Here is a 17,127-nt window from a genome sequence, read left to right as displayed (position 1 = left end):
GGTTAACTAAATATGTGGTCTTGGGACGCAAAATGCATTGCACTTTAAACAGCAAACCATGCTGCCACGTTGCCTCCTTCGACCCAAACAGACACCCTTCTATCACGTAACGTTGATCCAATCGACAAGCGGGTATGCAAGATTGTACGATTCTTTCCACCGAACGATGCAATAAAGGGCGGAAAAGATCAAACGAAAAAGAGGAGGGAATTTATTGAAGCAAATTAAGGAAGGAGAAGAAGGCGGCATCACTCCCGCGTCTGGGGATTTCCTCGCCTGCGCTAGTGACGGATTTGGCTCGTCTCCGATCCCACCTTAGCCTCGGTTCTACAACTCGCGTTTCGCTGAGATCTTCTTCACCTCGACCTGCCGCCCTACTGGTAATTGTAGGAATTGTTATACTGTTTTCGTATCTTCTGGATGCCGATCGAAACGCCTTCCTCTGTCGATCTCTAATCTCGTAGACCGTTTGCCTTTTTTCCCCCCTGCCGCGCAAGTTTTGCCTAGGTTTCTCCAGCGATCCTCTGATCCGATCCTGAAATCCATGGTCACAGGACCATTTCTGGTTCATGACGAAAAGAAATGATGAATTTTCTGGCAACAAGACACGAATTTGATTAACTCTTGCATAATCGTATCATTGTTTGATGAGAAGCATGCTTGGATGGGCATCGTGGAAGGTTAGCTAGCAGGTTGGAGACAAGTGCTAATGGATATAAATTGAACGCTATGTTGCGGATACTATACATAAGTATCTTGTCATTATGCCTCAAAGTCGGCTCAGACTGTAGCATCAGGAACTGTCAGCTGTCAACATTATCATGACAGAGAAAAGTTTGTATAAGCAGACAGCTTACAAATTGAGGACTATAACGAAGGAGAGACTAATGAGCTATGCTAGTTTATTTGCAATTTGCACAGTAGTTTTCTTATACATACTTTCATGCTTCTAGTTTTCTCTTTATATCTTCCATTTTGAGCTACTCTGCATCCTATCTTAAATCACACATTAAGTATATGCTTCTCTTGTGCTCTGATAACCAGGATTTCTCTTTTTCCATGCATCATTAAGCATAGAAAATCTCACATCATTGCACCTGTTGCTACTATTATAGGTATTTGTCCAAGGAAACCTGGTTGGAGCACCAAACTTGATCGCTCAGGTGATTCTGATGATTTGAAAGTACAGGTGTGTACTAAACACGATGCTTGTTGTCTCTATTCAAGAAGAAAAAGACCAGGGTTTCTCACACACAGCATCTTCTGCAGCCAGTTAGTTTTCGAGTTCCAATCAGCATCGGAACTTGAACAGAGAAGGCTTCCTGACGCCAAGAATGACATCGGGATGAATGGAAGAAACACAAGTGTCTCCTTGTACATCAAAATAAAAGAGATCTTCGCTGAAGAGCAATGTTGTCAAGAAGAAACCTCAAGCAACCGAGCAGTTCCCTGAAGGGAAAGCAAGACGAGGTCGATGTTGTTGAAGCGGATGACTCGTGGATAAGCTTGAAAGCTTAACGATGGTGAAAGATGTAATTGGTGAGGAGCAGAGAAACTGTGAAATGACTAGGGGAAGGAGTTGCAAGCAACAACGGTTATTGGAACAGGGTGAAATCTCTTGATTGCTTGAGGATTACAACAGGATGAAAACAAGTTATAAAGAATTAGATTTGATCCGGACAACATCTTAGGGAGTGAGCATCTATTGGGCATTTGCTTCAGGTAACGTTGAAGTATTGATCAAGACTAAAGGAGATGAGGGTTTCAGTTTACTTCAGGAATACACAAGAGTTAACAATTGTTTGACATGCATAGATTCTGAAGAAGATATCTCAACATTGGTTCCAAGTTCAACACAGATGAGCTGACTACTGGGGGTGTTTCTCTTGGAATCCTGAGGTCGATCAAAGATCTCAATCTAGTTAAGAGTTTGAACCATGTTCCGCACATCATTCGTTCATCCTGTTTCCTTCCCACGAAGAAGTTCAATAAATACATTACAATGTATGGATTTCAACGATTATGATGATGAAACAAAAGACATTAACAGCAAAACCATTCAACACAAGCATCATATTTCTTTTCTAGGTCCAGCAGATAAGGGATTTGATGAGGAAGAACTGTGTATCAGAAATGCAAGAAATTATATGATGCAGTTCCAAATCATATGAACAACATCAAGATGGTGTGTCTTGAATGTGCATCAGAAATGCAAGGCATTGTTATAGGCACGCCCCTCGAATGACACCTGAAAAATTCTGGAAAATTAGGCTCGATCTGGATCTGGTCTTTTATAGGCATTTGGATTTGTATAATATCCAATGTCAGTAATGCATCTGTATTTATATCAAGTTCTCAACTGTTACTATGGCTTCCAAGCTCAATTAACAAATGTTGCTAGATAGGTTCAACTAAACTTAACAATATGTAATTTAAGAACTCCTAGTTCTGAGCAAATCATACTTTTTAAAGATATCTGGAATTGAAATCATATTTGAGCTGAATTAACTGGCATGGAAACTTTTAGGAACCAGTGGAATAGTGGAGATTGTGATCTTAAGAATGTTTAAATGATGAACTTTAATCCTGGCTTGACAGCTCCTTAAAATAAGAATCACAGTATGCTTCTGATCCGACTAAGATACTAAAGAATACAATTCCATCGCTTCGTAGACTATTTGTTTCGGGCAGTACACAAATCAACATCTTAACTTGAAACCTGTATCAAACTGACATTTAAAATCTAACTACTTTTATTCTTTAGATGGTTAGCGACTGGAGGCATCGATTGAAACCAAAAAACTCTTTCTAGTTATCATGCTAATCTGAATTTGTTATGCATGTTTATAGCCCCTTGCCAAGGCAACGAGTGCAAAAGTATTAAGGCGAGGGGGGTTTCAAAGGACAAGGATTCAGATTTAGAAGCACTTGAAACATATTAATAAGCCTAATCCAGGCTAATACACTCTTTATGGTTCAAAACCAACATCTCTAATATCATACTTTATAAAATCATAGGTGGATTGCTTGATTCCTTTCTTGTCCAAAAGAGTGCCGCCGATATGAGAAAAAAAGAAAAATGGAAGAAAAATTCTAGACATTTATAACATGGAGAACTGAGTAATTTATTGCTGTCATTAACATACCACCATGCTGCTATTAAATCATGCTGTCACCATGGCATCTTCAGGTTCTGTCTTCGGATGGCTGAAGTGCTGAATTACTATTTCAAAGGCAACAAAAGTGTGGTCAGAGTAAAAGAACAAAAGCCAGTGTGAAATATGATCTAAACTTAAGAGATCAATAGGATTGCCATTTGATTAGCAAATAGAGAGTACATGGCATGAAGAAATCAACAGATGCAGAATGTGTAGAATAAGAATACAAATCTGTATAAGCGAACATAGAAATGGAATTTCATACTACATTATTCCATGATGCAAGAGGAGATAATGGTTGGTACTTGTACCGGCTCTTACTGGTTGTTTGTTCTTCAATCAAAGATGTATCCGTAAGGAATGTGAACTAATTTTACCATTATCTTTTTGCTTTCTTAGATAGGTTCCTTCGACATTAACACACTATTTTTCACTTGAAAAGAGTTGAGCCTTGGTACAAGGATAAGTTGCTCATTGCTCGTACATGACCTGGATGATAAGGGTTCAAATCACAGAAACAAATAAGGACAATGCTGCATATACTGACTCTCCCCTGACCTTATTAGTGAGTCTCATGCAATTTGTTTGTTCTTCTTCACTGCTTTTAGTTAAAACTCACAATCTAGTAGAGATGTTCTGCTTTAGGGATCCAACTAATTATAATGCTTACAAAGAAGTAGTAGTTCCAATGAAATGTAAATGATCTGCTTGGTGTTCATCTTGCACGAGAATATTCCTTCATCTCTACTTACAAGAACTTACAACATCTTTACTTGTAACATCCCATTAGTCCCACATTGGAAGTGGGCAATGTGTATGATTAGCTTATAAGAGCCTGATGAGTGTACTACGTTAACTCCCGCTTAAGCATTTTGGTCCGCGGTTGCAGGACCAAAATGGAGTTATTGGCCAGTTGGCTCATTAGACTCGGGTCATGACATTTGGTATTAGAGCCGACCTAGCATTATGGCACGGTGAGAAGGCTCGAGTAGGAAAGGGCTACCCGTGGATGGAGTCAGAGAACTCATCACGGCGTGGAGCTACCACTGAGTTAATCCTCACATGCACTATGCTAGGGTTCGATCTGGGATATGTTGGACCTTGATGAGGACGTCAAGCTAATTGAGTTGGAGATAATGTAACATCTCATTAGTCCCACATTGGAAGTGGGCAATATGTATGATTAGCTTATAAGGACCTGATGAGTGTACTACGTTAACTCCCGTTTAAGCATTTTGGTCCGCGGTTGCAGGACCAAAATGGAGTTATTGGCCAGTTGGCTCATTAGACTCGGGTCGTGACATTACTAATATGTAATTGTATTATTATCTGTTAAAACTCATAGTTTGCAATACCGTACCATACCGCTCAGTATCGGCGGTACATACCAGTCCAATAGAGGACCGGTATGGGTGGTATATCAGTACACCTTAGTATACTGTGTGTCGATATGCTCGGTACAGCTCGGTACGTACCATATCGACAGCTGATCGATACATTGGTATGGTATAAAAGTCACAAATACATGAATTTTTCAGTCTCACATAATCAGGTATCTTTCCAAACATATCTCACATGCTACTAGTTTTTATATAACTAAGCAAAGGGGAATGTTTAATGTAATGATTTATTCAAAAGGTTCATGGAGTAAAAAACCTAAAGTGAGTTTGCCTTGAGTTGTACAAGAATGGTGCTAACAGGGTCCATACACCATCAATTAGCATTGAGGTATGTTAATTCACCTCATCACAACTTACAGAGCTGTCGAACAATCACATCAATGCACCAGTTTTAACGAATCACCACATCCAAGATGTAAAAAAAAACTCATCTAACAAAATTAATGTCATTTAGAATGGTCCAAAGATGTGGGCCTAGAGTGTGACAGAATTATATCAAGAGTCTAAATCAGGTAGCTAAGGACCTGACTATGACAGTGAAGGCTGTCTCGTTCAAGTGCAAGTTAACATCAAGCTTAATGCACACCAGCTGTCCTGATGGCTAATGATAAACAGGCAAGAAGTAAAGCAGCTACCCAAGGGGAAGAAGATACAATTCTGAAGAAAGAATTAGCAAATCTTGACATGAAACTGGATGTCACAAAAAAGTATGCAAGTTATAGTTGATAAAGAACTTAAATTCATCTTACCTGTACTTATGAGATATGGATGGGGAGAACAAGCCTTTTTGAAGACCTAGGCCACTTGGAAATAAAGGATAGTTCTACTAGTGAAGGACAGAATGGAGATGCTCAGAAATAGGAACATAGAGACCAAGGTAGTTCTACTAGTGAGGGTGTGAACATACACAGAAAGGGGACCATGGAGACCATATTAATTAAGTGGGATCCTCCGCAGGACAATTGCAACAGGAAGGCCTCATTACTTTGGCAACCATTTATAGATGTTTGCTCAACAATGCCACCGAAATTTGGGACCACAGCAGTCAGAATACATTAAGACACATCTTTATTAAATAAATGTCAACGTCGTACCAACCCCTTATCTAGTGTACTGTAATCTTTCAATTTGGTTTGTGACATAAAAAGCTGAAACAGGAGGGCAGCAGTTACCAGAAGCAAATTGATGGCACTGGAAGAATAAGGTCCCATGATCGGTGTAGTGGGTGTCTCCCCTTCAGAGGCTCTTGATGTTTGTTGGGGGTGCACTAAATTGATGTGCCAGATATGCTGTTGTGGCTGCCTCCTTCCTCCATATGATGACCATTCTATCGGTTCCATTCCGACCCTCCTACTCCTCTCATTATTGACTGTTAGCCACCCACACTGCCATTAGTAGTAACCATGTTTTACATCATACTTAAATTCAGAGTAAAATATGGGGTGCTACAAGATTAATGTGATGGATACTTAGTCATAAATTACAGTTGCAATGATTACATTTGAAAACCATTGTTTCACATGATTCGCCAAATGAAAGCCTTGTCGGCAGTATTATAATAAATTTATTTATTGAAATGCTGTGCTATGTCAAGACTCAAAGCAAACATACTATATGACCGTTACTCAGATTTTGGCACCTCCAAACCATTAGTACTGTAAGGAGAGAAAAGAGGAAAAGATGTATTACATCCACTGATGAGGAGCTATCAGGGCCACTAAAGCTGATCCTTGAGTTCGCTGCTGCTAGTCTCATTGACAATAACTGAAAAACCATAGTGAAAAGGAACTTTAGACAGTAATTTAAATACTACAGGCACAGGAATTTTTGTTAAATTTGAAGTCTTAATGTATGACCTAGATTTTGTTCCAATAGCTTTCTTCTGTTAGTTGGACAGTCATAAATGGGGGTGTGAGATTCATCTGTCATGATATAACACTTTAGACCCCACAGTTACTTTATGCATGTCCAACTAGAGGAAAGTATTATTGGGACAAGATGACAAGACTTTTAAGAAATGAAATATTCATATATGCACAATCAAGATACAGAAGAGAGAAAGTAGTTGTAGAATGGATAATGAATCAAGTCACATACCTCAATCAGACATTGGAGAGATTTTATGTGATTGATGATTTCATCCAACAATAAAGTTGTACCTGATATCTGTGTCACAGTAAGAGATTGGATTCAATATCATGCAGCCATATTTCATCTCTTTGTATAGGAGCCACATTCTAAGTTTGTAATTTTCAAGCCCATTTTCATGCCTTTGAGTACCATGCACATTTAGACTTAATAGGAGCTCTGGAATCCACAACTTTGTCTCTCAATGACCATGATCATCAGCCAGAAGACTGATCAAAGATTCAAGTCAATAACCTTTGGACTCAACAGTCATGAATGCAGCTGAACACTGAGGCAGAGAAGAATTAGTCTGAGTCTTATGGTCCCCAGATCCTTTAGAAATTCTAACTACTAGTGAGTATCCGTGTAAGCTTTTGGCTACTGATCTAAGTAGTACTACTCACAAACTACAAATCTTGCATCGAGGATGAACTAGTCTTTCGAGCTTCAAGTTCTATAAATTAAACCTAATGCACAGATGAGGTTAATAAATCTCTATTAATGCCCATCAGGAGGTGATGAAATGCATACTCCTAGATGAGTTGGTGGCATATAGCTGCCATTCAGCTCTGTCATCAGATTGAGAAATCATTCCAAGTTCTCCAAATCATTGAGATAATGGTTACACCCCTACCACCATTGCAAAGTGTCACATACAATATAATAGAAAGCTCCAAAATTTACCAGCTAATACAGGATATGATTTAAGATCTGAGATACGAAATAGTCCTCAAGTTCTGCCATTTCACCGAAGTACTAAAATGCTTTTTCAAACACAATTAGATGTGTGAGTATTTAGACTGAGAGAAGTATAGACTAGTGGTAATAATAATTACATGATTAAGAAATAAGAAAACATACCTTGCTGCATCCAGGGATCAGTTCTCGGAGAACTTTCATCCTAGCATTTATTTTCTCCCTCCTTGCCTAAAATTGAAAACAATTAGATAATTAGTGCCTGGTATTTCATCAGAATAAGAGGAAAAAAAGTTCAACGACCACTGACTAAGAACAAAAGAAAGTTACAGATAGACTACTAGTTAATCGAAACGTATTATCTAGCACTAGTGAGTAAACAAGAGGTGTTTACATACTCTCTCCGCTAAGCTGTGGCTATCAGTGGCTTGGCCTCGGCGAGCGCGGACGTGAACGCAAGGGAGCTTCTTACCGCACGCAGTCCCCTCTTCTGAGCGCCTTTTGCTCTTTTTTGCTGGAGATTCCCCCCTGCGCTTTTCGCCTTCCTTCCTCTTCGCCGACCGCTGCGCGATCAGCCGGAGACCGGCCGAGTCCAGCAGCTCCGCCTTAGGCCTCGGCGGGAGGCAGAGACGCCACATCCCGCCACTGGAAGCGACGGCGTTGGGATCCGGCAGCCGGTGAAGGAGATTCACGGCCTGGTCGGACGGAAGATCGAGGAGGGCACTGAAGGAGCCGTCGGACGCCAGCAGCACGCCCGAGCTCGGACGCACGGGGCTCCCCTTCGCGGATCCCATCGCGATCGCCCCACGGAACCGGAGGATGAGATTCACGTCGAGACGAGCCTCGATCCTCTCCAATCCCGATTTTTTCCCAACACGTTTGGCTTGTTCGATTCGACCGAGCCCTAATCCGTGCGCAACTATCGGCACACAGGAACCCTAACGCGGCTTCTTCTTCTGTCGCCCCGGACCTCCAATTCCGCGGCGACGGCTGTTGGCAAACGATGGCGGGAGGTGGGGGCGTTAAAAGCACTTCACATATAAAACGGCAGGGAACGTTATGCGTAAATAACAACATGACCGTCCCGTTTCTCCGTTGTTATATATCGCCTTATCGGATGGATATATATCCATAAATATAATCATTACATTCATATTAACTTCAATATAAATCATATATTAACGACATTGTAAAGCTAGAGATTAGCTTAATTACCGGGCTGGGTTGGGCTGGTGCTCGTAGAGTCCGAGCCGAAATCGCCATGGATTGTAGTGATCGAACCGGACGCAAACATAGCGACCTCATTTAATCTTACACGTATATCAACTGCCCCAATTCGCTCCCGTCTCCACCCCCGATCTTTTCTCTGTTGGTTTCGTTCCCCCGCCGATAGCAGTCCAGCGTCCTCCTCCCTCTTTCTGTGTCTCTAGGGATTTTTCGATCAGTTTGCCTGACTGTATTCTCCTCTGTGCTTGGTAGTCGAAGGCGTTGCAGATTTGAGGTACGCGAAAGAGAGATCTTCGCGCAATTGTTTGCTCGATTTCTATCGGTTTTTTTTTTTGTTTTCCCATCTCGGAGTTTTAGATCATTAGGGATAGCGATGATTACGTCTTGCCCCAAAGTTTTCCCATCAATTGGCTTGCGGATTAGGGTCTCCGTTGGAGCCCCCTTATCTGGATCGGTTCTTGTGCAAAAGACGCGAGCTTTAGACTATGCGTCTAAAGGACGGACGAAACCCTAGCCCAAGCTTTATTTTATCCTTTCTTTCCCCTGTGGTTTCGTGATTGATGAAGATTAGATGATGCTTGTTGTGTAAGCACTCTTCTAATTGGAGCTTAAAGGATGCAGCTTTTGGGTTCAAGGTTTCTTGATTTGTATTGAGTGCTTCAAGAGAAACCGGCAATGGAAAAAGGAGATGGTTCAGGTCTGTTTGTGAACGATGGATCGTTCATGGAGAGGTTCAAGCAACTCCAGCAAGAAAAGGCGGCAGCGGCAGCAGCTAATCAATCTAAATCTGGCACTTTGGCCGGCCCTTCCATTGATCTGAAGCCTTCTGTTATAGTTAGCAAAAGGCCACTCGATGTTAAGGTGAATGATACAAAGAAGGGCAGCACAATGGCCTCTGGTGGGAGGCTTGCCTTCAGTTTGAAGCAGAAGGCAAAGGTTGCCACGATGCCGGCTAAGTTTGTGGCTGATGAAGAGGAAGAAACTGAAGAAGCAGAAGCTGTATCTGGAGATGAACCGGTTAAGCGCCAGAAGTTGAGTCAGGGAGATAGCATTCATACCTCCTCGGAACAGCAGGATGTTGGTAATGTGTTGTTTTCTGCATCTTATTCCTTGCTAAAAAAATGTTATACAGAGAGTAAAAGACAACTGCCTCCAGTTTCTACCTAACTGTGTTATTCTTGTCATTTTCCTTTTCATTTGTACATAACTTATTTGTGAAATAATCATCTTAATGTGAATTGCATGAAACTTCACTAGTTATTGCTGTTAAAAACTATCAAGAATGAGAATGAAATGTTCTTAACGTTAACTCAAACATTTGCATTGTCTACTTCTGTTATTTTTTGTGATTGACTTGTTGTTCACATGTTGAAAAGTGTATGATTCTACAGCTGTACCTACAATAAACAGTATTTTTCAATTTCATTTATACCTGAATAAGCTTCTGCTACTTGCATGAAGTTAGTTATATGGTTTCACTTTCTTTTAATTAGTTATTCTTAACATTTGATATGCGGCTTGTCTGTTTTTAATTAACAACTGAAATATTTTTCATTTTAGTTAAATAGGTTTTTTCTATGTGTTACTGTATAGTTACCTTGATTGTGTGAAGGCCTGAGAAACAAAAACGAATATGGATTTTGCAGTCATTGTGATTATAGTTAGGAACAAATTGTGGTTATTGTGATTATAATTAAGACCTACAGGGGTGTCAAGCAACTATTAGTTCTTTAAATTGGATGTTTTTTCCTGTTCTTATTTGTTATCAGAACTTATTTATGGACATTCATCATACTATTCATAGTGTATTTTTATGGGAATAAGAGAATAGTGATATTTTGTCACTAGTTGCCTCTCTTGTTTTTTTCCTAGGAAGTAGCTTCATGTACCTTCTTCTTTTACTAAATGTACCCTTTGCCTTTTAATTGTCTATCGACATTGGTGGAAGGGCTGTTGATTGAAAAAATCGAAATGTGGCACTCCTGCTACAACAGTAATTTGCATTCACTTGTACATTCTCTTGATATTAATCTGTTCTTTAAGTAACATGCAGCTCCATCCCCTCCAAGTGATCCAGCAGTCAAGAAAGTCGCAGATAAGTTAGCAAGTTTTGTGGCAAAGAATGGAAGACAGTTTGAGCATGTCACACGCCAAAGGAATCCTGGAGATACACCTTTCAAGTATGAGTTCCCAAATTTTTTCAGTTTTAAGATCATTGATTTGCATCTGCCTTTACAACTCTGGATCTTCTTCTTCTATAAGTCTAATTTAGCACCATTTGTTATATCACTTGGTGTCAGGCTTGGTCATTCATTTGATGCTTATTTTACATGCATGCACTGGGTAATTTTGTCTGTCTTTAAGGATTAGCTCAAATATTGAAATAATTTTGGATTCCCAGAGAAGAGAGAACAGGGAACACAGATACTGTTTCAGATACTTTGAGAAGCTGACACTGGATAAATTATATTGTGCCTGTTATTTGTATTATCGTGTTCCTGTTGAGCTTAAGTTCATTATTAGTTTGCTTCAATCATACTATTTATGTGATTGAAGCAAAGTGTAAGTTTGTTATTTATTTATAAGTATTTATTTATTTTATGAGGATGGTATGCAAATAGGTAACATGGATTTCTGCAGGTTTTTGTTTGATTCAAGTTGTTCAGACTATAAATACTACGAGTATCGGCTCTTTGAAGAGGAAAAATCTCTTGCACAATCTAATGAGTCTACAACATCCAATTCTGGTCAATAACCTCAGCGTGCCTGTTTCTCCAACTTTATGAATTCGGAGTGGTTTAGGGTTTAGGTGTCTGACATCTACCTTTTATGAATCTTTTATGTAAAAACACTGATTTTAACTTTTCCTTGTGGCAGCCAGAGGAAGCACTTCAACTTCTAGAGCATTGAGTGGACCTCAAAGGAGCACTATCCAACGGAATTCTAATTACCAAACTCCTGCTTCGGCTTTGTATGGATCTTATGAGGCGTCTGGCTCTTCTGGAAGATCCTCTAGTTATGGTATTCTCAGCTTGTATTTTCCGATCTAGTAAATTTTGATGCTGTTGTTTCAAGGGTGGCAGTCAGTGGGATACATATAGTTCTATCATGAAAGTAGGTCAAGGTTCCAAAACCAAATCTATCTATAGGAAATAGAGCCTGAGCAGGGTGTCTAGGTTTGGATGGTCATGATTGGGTTTGTCAAGTTCCATAGGAAAATCATTTTTGATGGGAAGCCACATATCCAGTCAACAGGTCAAAGATTGTCTGGTTAGGCTTGAACGTGGATCTCATGGGTTGATGAAAATGGGTCAGCCCTGTGGGTTGAGTTCAACCAATCCAATCAGGCAGGAGTTTTCTTTTGCTTGACCTGACTTTCTAAATTTGTCATATTGATTTGATAGAATTACCGAGCGATTAAATTCAGCATGGTTATTTTTTTTCATCATTGCTTTTGCATTATCACAATCTTCTATCCTTTCACTTACATGTGAAGAGATATGCCTCCAATGATCATAGGACTGCAATGTCCTTGCTCATTGTTTTATGATTTTTCGTATCACTTTTAGAGCACTTTCTAATTGTGCATACCTTGCAATTCTTTTGTAGGAAATTCTCACATTTTTATTTTGTGGACATTTAACTATTATTTCCTTAGACCATGTTTAAATAATTCAATGAACTCTGTTGGACTGGGACTTTACAATGTAAGGGCTCTTAATTCATTTCTTTGATTTTTGGGCACAAGATTGTTCCACGAAAATTATTGTAATGAATGTATTGTTCATACTTCAAGACCTCTGCTTTTGCATCTTTATGGCTTTTGCGAACAGAGAATCATATTCATTATTCATTATTTACGACCACCATTTCTCTTGTGTTCCATTTATAAATTTATCGTTTGAACTATGTTTTATTGGCTTTTTATAAATGTTTTTGTAACAGGTGAATCCAGTGAGCCTCCAGCTGCAGATCCTATTGCAATGATGGAGTTCTACATGAAGAAGGCTGCACAGGAAGAGAGAATGAAGCAACCAAAGCAGTCAAAGGATGAAATGCCACCACCTGCTTCTCTTCAAGGTGCTATTTTGAACTCTGTTATTGCTTATATGATTAATTATCCCCGAGAATGTTGAAGTGGAATCTTAACTAAGCATAAAGTGTACAATTATTGTTAATAGTAGCTGCTGCTCCTCATGCTTGTGATTTAACATTCTATGGAATCTAACATAATTGTGCATGAAATGTTCTCATCCCTATCCAACTTGTAATTTAGAAAAAAGGACCTTGAGCTCTAACACAATCCTAATATTTTTCTTTTTTATATTGTGTTTATAGCTCCCATCAAAAAGGGTCATCACATGGGTGATTTCATTCCACCAGACGAGTTGGAGAAGTTTCTGTCATCTTGTAATGATGTAGCTGCACAGAAAGCAGCTAGAGAGGCTGCAGAGAAGGCTAAAATCCAGGCTGACAACATTGGGCACAAACTTCTGTCCAAAATGGGTTGGAGAGAAGGTATGGTTGAATATATAATTGGTTCTATTTTTCACTTCTGCTGGACATTATATTGGCTATCCGCTGCCAGTTTGTCACATTTTCCATGTAGACATCCCTGCCGCGAAGGTTGCTTCAACCAATGCATTTTAGCTAATGTTCCTTCAACTGATGTATTTCTTCTCTCGATGACCCTTGATGTTAGATTTGTGTTATTGTTGTCGAGAAATCAGTAGCTCACGAACAAATTGTTATGATCTGCAACAAGTTGTAATCTATTGTTTAATTTGTCAACCACATGGTAGGCTGTTGAAGAGCTTCAACGTTAGTCACATCATTTTGTTTTTTCTATACGATGCATATCGTCCTGGGTTGGACTATTTTTGAGTCGAATAGAGCTATCATGTCTTCCAAAGCCAACAAAGATTTCTTCTTTTTTTTTATTATTTATACTTGCAGGTGAGGGACTTGGCAGTGACAAACGTGGACGAGCAGATCCAGTGATGGCAGGAGAAGTGAAGAAGGACAATCTAGGTGTTGGTGCACAAAAATCTGGTGAGGTGAACCCTGATGATGATATTTATGAGCAGTATAAGAAAAGGATGATGCTTGGTTATCGGTATAGACCAAACCCCCTGGTAAAAACCCTTCTCCTTTTTCTCACTTATAAGCGATGGTTTCTGTTGTATATATTTGATCCAAATGACCTGACATTTTGATGTCCTAATGCAGAACAACCCAAGGAAAGCATATTATTGAGGGGAAGGACCTGTGGCCACTGTAGCTGTAAGGCCTCCTTTTTTACCTACTCAACTTTGCCTCATGGTTTTTAGTCGTGGTTGGGTATATTGATGTCTCGGAGACTGATTGAGAAAATATGCTGCCCAGAGATTGTCTTCAGCATGGTACCTAAACAAGCATTTCAGGTCTGGTGACTCCATGGTTATCAGTTAATATTGAAGAGAGCAACAAGTTAGGGAAATCATTTCAACATTGTTTTTAGAACATTGGGTGTTATCAGAGTGCTGTAATATCGTAACTGATGGTATTCAAGAAACTGAACAATGATCATTGTTAAATCATTGGATTGTATGTGCTTCTTTATACGGTTGTGATTATTGTTTCTCGGAGTACTATAAATCGATCATGCGATGGGGTAATGAAAAATCAATAAATGGTTGCAGTGTAATTCCAAACTTGATATATTTACCCGAGATAAAGATCACATATTTTTCGTCGATTAAGCAATTAGCTATTAGTTTCCCAATGTTGCACTAAAAATAGTAGGCAGTAAAAATGACCAAACACATCAGATCACTTGCACTGAAACCAAGAGCTAATGATGCATACATCTGTTAATTTCATGAAAATGAACAATGGAGTTCTTCCCTCGGAACACAAGACAAGCATGAAACAGAAGTCCAAGGCCCTTCTTCACGGTCAAGAGTAGACCAACTAGTCTGAAAATATAAATGTAACAGAGCAGAAATAGAGAGATCCCTTTTTGTTTCTAGAATTTGAGCTCATGAGGTTTCATTCCCGACCTAAGCGAAAATCTTGCACCTAAGTAGACCTTCAAATCTTCCACTGCTTCAATGGCTTTTATCAACTGGCTATCCACGGCCTTCTGGTCATCCTTCTTCTCCTGGGGGAGTGCCTTGGTTTCCTATATATTTGAAGAGAACATAACATGCATCAGCAAGATAATGAACATACAAACCGCATGATTGTAATTAATCAATGTATTGGTGCAAGCACAGACCTCTTTATCAGTCTCGAAAAATTCACCTTCCCCTTTCTTGGTCGTCTTCTTTTTCTCCTTGGTGAAGTACTTGTCATCAAACTTGTCCACATTGACTCCTGATATGTCGACCTTGGTAGACGTTGCAATAACATAAGCCTGATTTACTCGTCTTAGAGGTACTCCATTAATCTTGAAAGGTCCTACAGCATCGGTGTTAAAGCAAGATGAAATACCAGCACAAGCGTTGTCAAGCTAAGTCATTCTGCTACAGAAACAAATAGAACAGAAATGACTATAGTTTATACACACTCAGTTTATAATTGATAGCCACTGCTTTTTGTCTTTAAATTTGGCTTCCAAAGCCTTCGAATCTACAACGTCAATATCTAGTGAAAATCATTGAACAAATTATCAAGCAGAAAACAGATATCAGCATATGCCTCATCATCCATTTAATTTTGCACCAGTTCCTGAATTTGTTAATACCTTGTGTCTGCTTTTTAGAAACAACTATCAAGCTTCAATCAGGATACACATTTTCATCCCCGAGAAAGAGATCTTTTCTTCGATATGAAAACAAGAACTTAACTACGCATTGCAAGGCATTGCACATGTTTATAAGAAAACGGTAGTCTGAAAGAAATTATATTAAGTCAGGGTTATGACATAATTGATGTCTAATCAGCAGAAATGCAAAAAGGAACAAACCAGATTAGGAAAATTTAAGCAATATGTCTAAATATCAGCATTACTAAAACACTAATATTAGAGTGTCACAAGATTCAGTAGCCGACATTCCTTTAATATGAACACCAATCTGACTAAGGTAAGGCACATATAGACTTGAATAGGATTTAGGTCTGATATAGATGTGATATAACACTAACAAATATAAGGCAATATGTCAAATGTATTAGTTGCATTCCCTACCTAAAAGAATTTTACCACAAAGGCAAAGAGAAAAGATAACGAGAAAAAATAAATGTGCAATATATACAAAAATGAATCATAAGGTATATTTCTTAATGTTTAATAAGTTAAATTTATGATTCTGAATAATATCAAGATATCTGAATGCTGATAAAATTGGACCTAGGAGAGTTTGGATAGAAAAACTCACACAGATATGGACACATGATGAACACAGACTTCAGATAACCATGACTGGCTCCACCAAACTTGACCATGTGTAAAATTATATATTTAGAATAACAAGGGATGGCTATTGTTTCATGAAAATTATTCAGCTAGCTAAAATCTCTAAATAGTATATTAATATCAAGTAAATATAAAAAGGTATTAATATTTTATCATTAAGGAATTAACATTTTGTCATCATATTCTCTTCAAAGCAAATAGACACAGGCATTTGCCCACCAAGCAAAGCTGACTTACAAAAGAGACTTCTTTTTGTATCTTCTTAAATACTCACATAAAAAAGGCAATATCAAGCTATTTTTCAAGCAAGAGGTTCGGCAAAGAAGCAGAGAATCACTGATATCAGCTAAGAACATAATAGCCATACAGAAGCACAATATTATGATTAAAAAAATAGATCTAATTCGAACATATCCAGAGGGACTAACCAGTAACCAAAAGAAGTCCGGAAGGTAGCTGCTTCAGGAAGACAACCCTCTTTCCCATGAACCTCCCAGCAAGAAGGATCAGAACGGTTCCCGGGGTGATGCTCGCCCTGAATCGTGTAACAAGGAACAAAAGCACCGCAAAAAACGACTTTGAGCGATAAAGGTAATAGCAAGAGACAAACAAATCTGAAGACCACCTGGCGAAACCCTTATACCTGAGCTTGGTAGGCTTGGGCTTGCGGCGATTGGGGATGGGGGTCTTGACGTCGTCGGCGGGGTAGAACTTGGGTGGCTTGACCGCTGCCGTCGGGGCCGACGCGGGCTTAGGTTCGTGGCGAGGAAAGGAGCCGCCGTGCTTGGCCTTGATGGCCCAGATCCCCCGCTTGTGGTACATCTTCGACCTCGAGAACTTCCCGATGCCTCGGACCAGGCTAGGGTTCCGGCTCGCGGTCCTCTCTTTCTTTGTCGGCGCCATGGCGAGAGCAAGGAGGGGGAGAGAGATGCGGAGGACGGTAGAGCCTTCAAATGGCCAGCGGAGGAGGATCGCGAAGGACACGGAGCGGATCATTTATAGACAGCGTTTGGAAACCCTAGTCGAGTGTGAGATCATCTCATCAGAATCATCTGCAATGTGATGGACGGTCAAGATTCTCTCATAGAGATGAGGTTGGGCTTCCGTTAGGTTGGTTCAT

General features: G+C 39.6%; 3 protein-coding genes and 1 long non-coding RNA gene across 10 annotated transcripts; 2 read left to right on the top strand and 2 right to left on the bottom strand.

The window, feature by feature from the left end:
• Window positions 1-5: 5 nt before the first annotated feature.
• Window positions 6-2,107, top strand: LOC135623484 (uncharacterized). The gene is made up of 3 exons (XR_010491412.1): window positions 6-380; window positions 1,116-1,189; window positions 1,270-2,107. It is a non-coding gene; the product is annotated as an uncharacterized LOC135623484 (long non-coding RNA).
• Window positions 2,108-2,124: 17 nt separating this feature from the next.
• Window positions 2,125-8,379, bottom strand: LOC103998669 (transcription factor bHLH48). Of its 4 annotated transcripts, none has more exons than XR_010491410.1 (7): window positions 7,780-8,379; window positions 7,547-7,612; window positions 6,656-6,724; window positions 6,248-6,322; window positions 5,308-5,943; window positions 3,147-3,223; window positions 2,125-2,248 (listed from the first exon to the last, which is right to left on the bottom strand). XR_010491410.1 is itself a non-coding variant. In XM_009420209.3 (6 exons), exons 1-6 carry the CDS (start codon window positions 8,173-8,175, stop codon window positions 3,221-3,223), a joined length of 822 nt encoding a protein of 273 aa, XP_009418484.2. In that variant the 5' UTR covers window positions 8,176-8,379; the 3' UTR covers window positions 2,916-3,220. The 4 variants fall into 4 exon arrangements, 1 of the variants encoding a protein (XP_009418484.2); XR_010491411.1 differs by having other exon boundaries at window positions 2,182-2,248; window positions 5,731-5,943; XR_010491409.1 differs by lacking the exon at window positions 2,125-2,248 and having other exon boundaries at window positions 2,916-3,223.
• A 342-nt stretch (window positions 8,380-8,721) lies between these two features.
• On the top strand, window positions 8,722-14,209 carry LOC103998668 (SURP and G-patch domain-containing protein 1-like protein). 4 transcript variants are annotated; one of them, XM_009420207.3, is made up of 9 exons: window positions 8,722-9,689; window positions 10,662-10,788; window positions 11,249-11,355; window positions 11,486-11,629; window positions 12,554-12,688; window positions 12,947-13,126; window positions 13,565-13,743; window positions 13,838-13,891; window positions 13,994-14,209. In XM_009420207.3, the coding sequence occupies exons 1-8, from the start codon at window positions 9,284-9,286 to the stop codon at window positions 13,862-13,864; spliced, it is 1,305 nt and encodes a 434-aa protein (XP_009418482.2). In that variant the 5' UTR covers window positions 8,722-9,283; the 3' UTR covers window positions 13,865-13,891; window positions 13,994-14,209. The 4 variants fall into 4 exon arrangements, with proteins under 4 accessions (XP_009418482.2, XP_018673929.2, XP_009418481.2 ...); XM_009420206.3 differs by having other exon boundaries at window positions 8,723-8,882; window positions 9,230-9,689; window positions 13,838-14,209; XM_065126506.1 differs by having other exon boundaries at window positions 8,725-8,882; window positions 9,244-9,689; window positions 13,838-14,209.
• A 193-nt stretch (window positions 14,210-14,402) lies between these two features.
• Window positions 14,403-17,033, bottom strand: LOC135623483 (large ribosomal subunit protein eL6-like). Its single transcript, XM_065126509.1, has 4 exons — window positions 16,651-17,033; window positions 16,436-16,542; window positions 14,868-15,049; window positions 14,403-14,771 (listed from the first exon to the last, which is right to left on the bottom strand). Exons 1-4 carry the CDS (start codon window positions 17,001-17,003, stop codon window positions 14,616-14,618), a joined length of 798 nt encoding a protein of 265 aa, XP_064982581.1. The 5' UTR covers window positions 17,004-17,033; the 3' UTR covers window positions 14,403-14,615.
• Between the last annotated feature and the right edge of the window lie 94 nt (window positions 17,034-17,127).

This window comes from Musa acuminata, chromosome BXJ2-9 (genome assembly GCF_036884655.1).
Source record: "Musa acuminata AAA Group cultivar baxijiao chromosome BXJ2-9, Cavendish_Baxijiao_AAA, whole genome shotgun sequence".
NCBI lineage: Eukaryota > Viridiplantae > Streptophyta > Magnoliopsida > Zingiberales > Musaceae > Musa > Musa acuminata.
Note: the sequence above shows the minus strand (reverse complement) of the source record. Positions and strands in the feature narration are given on the sequence as shown.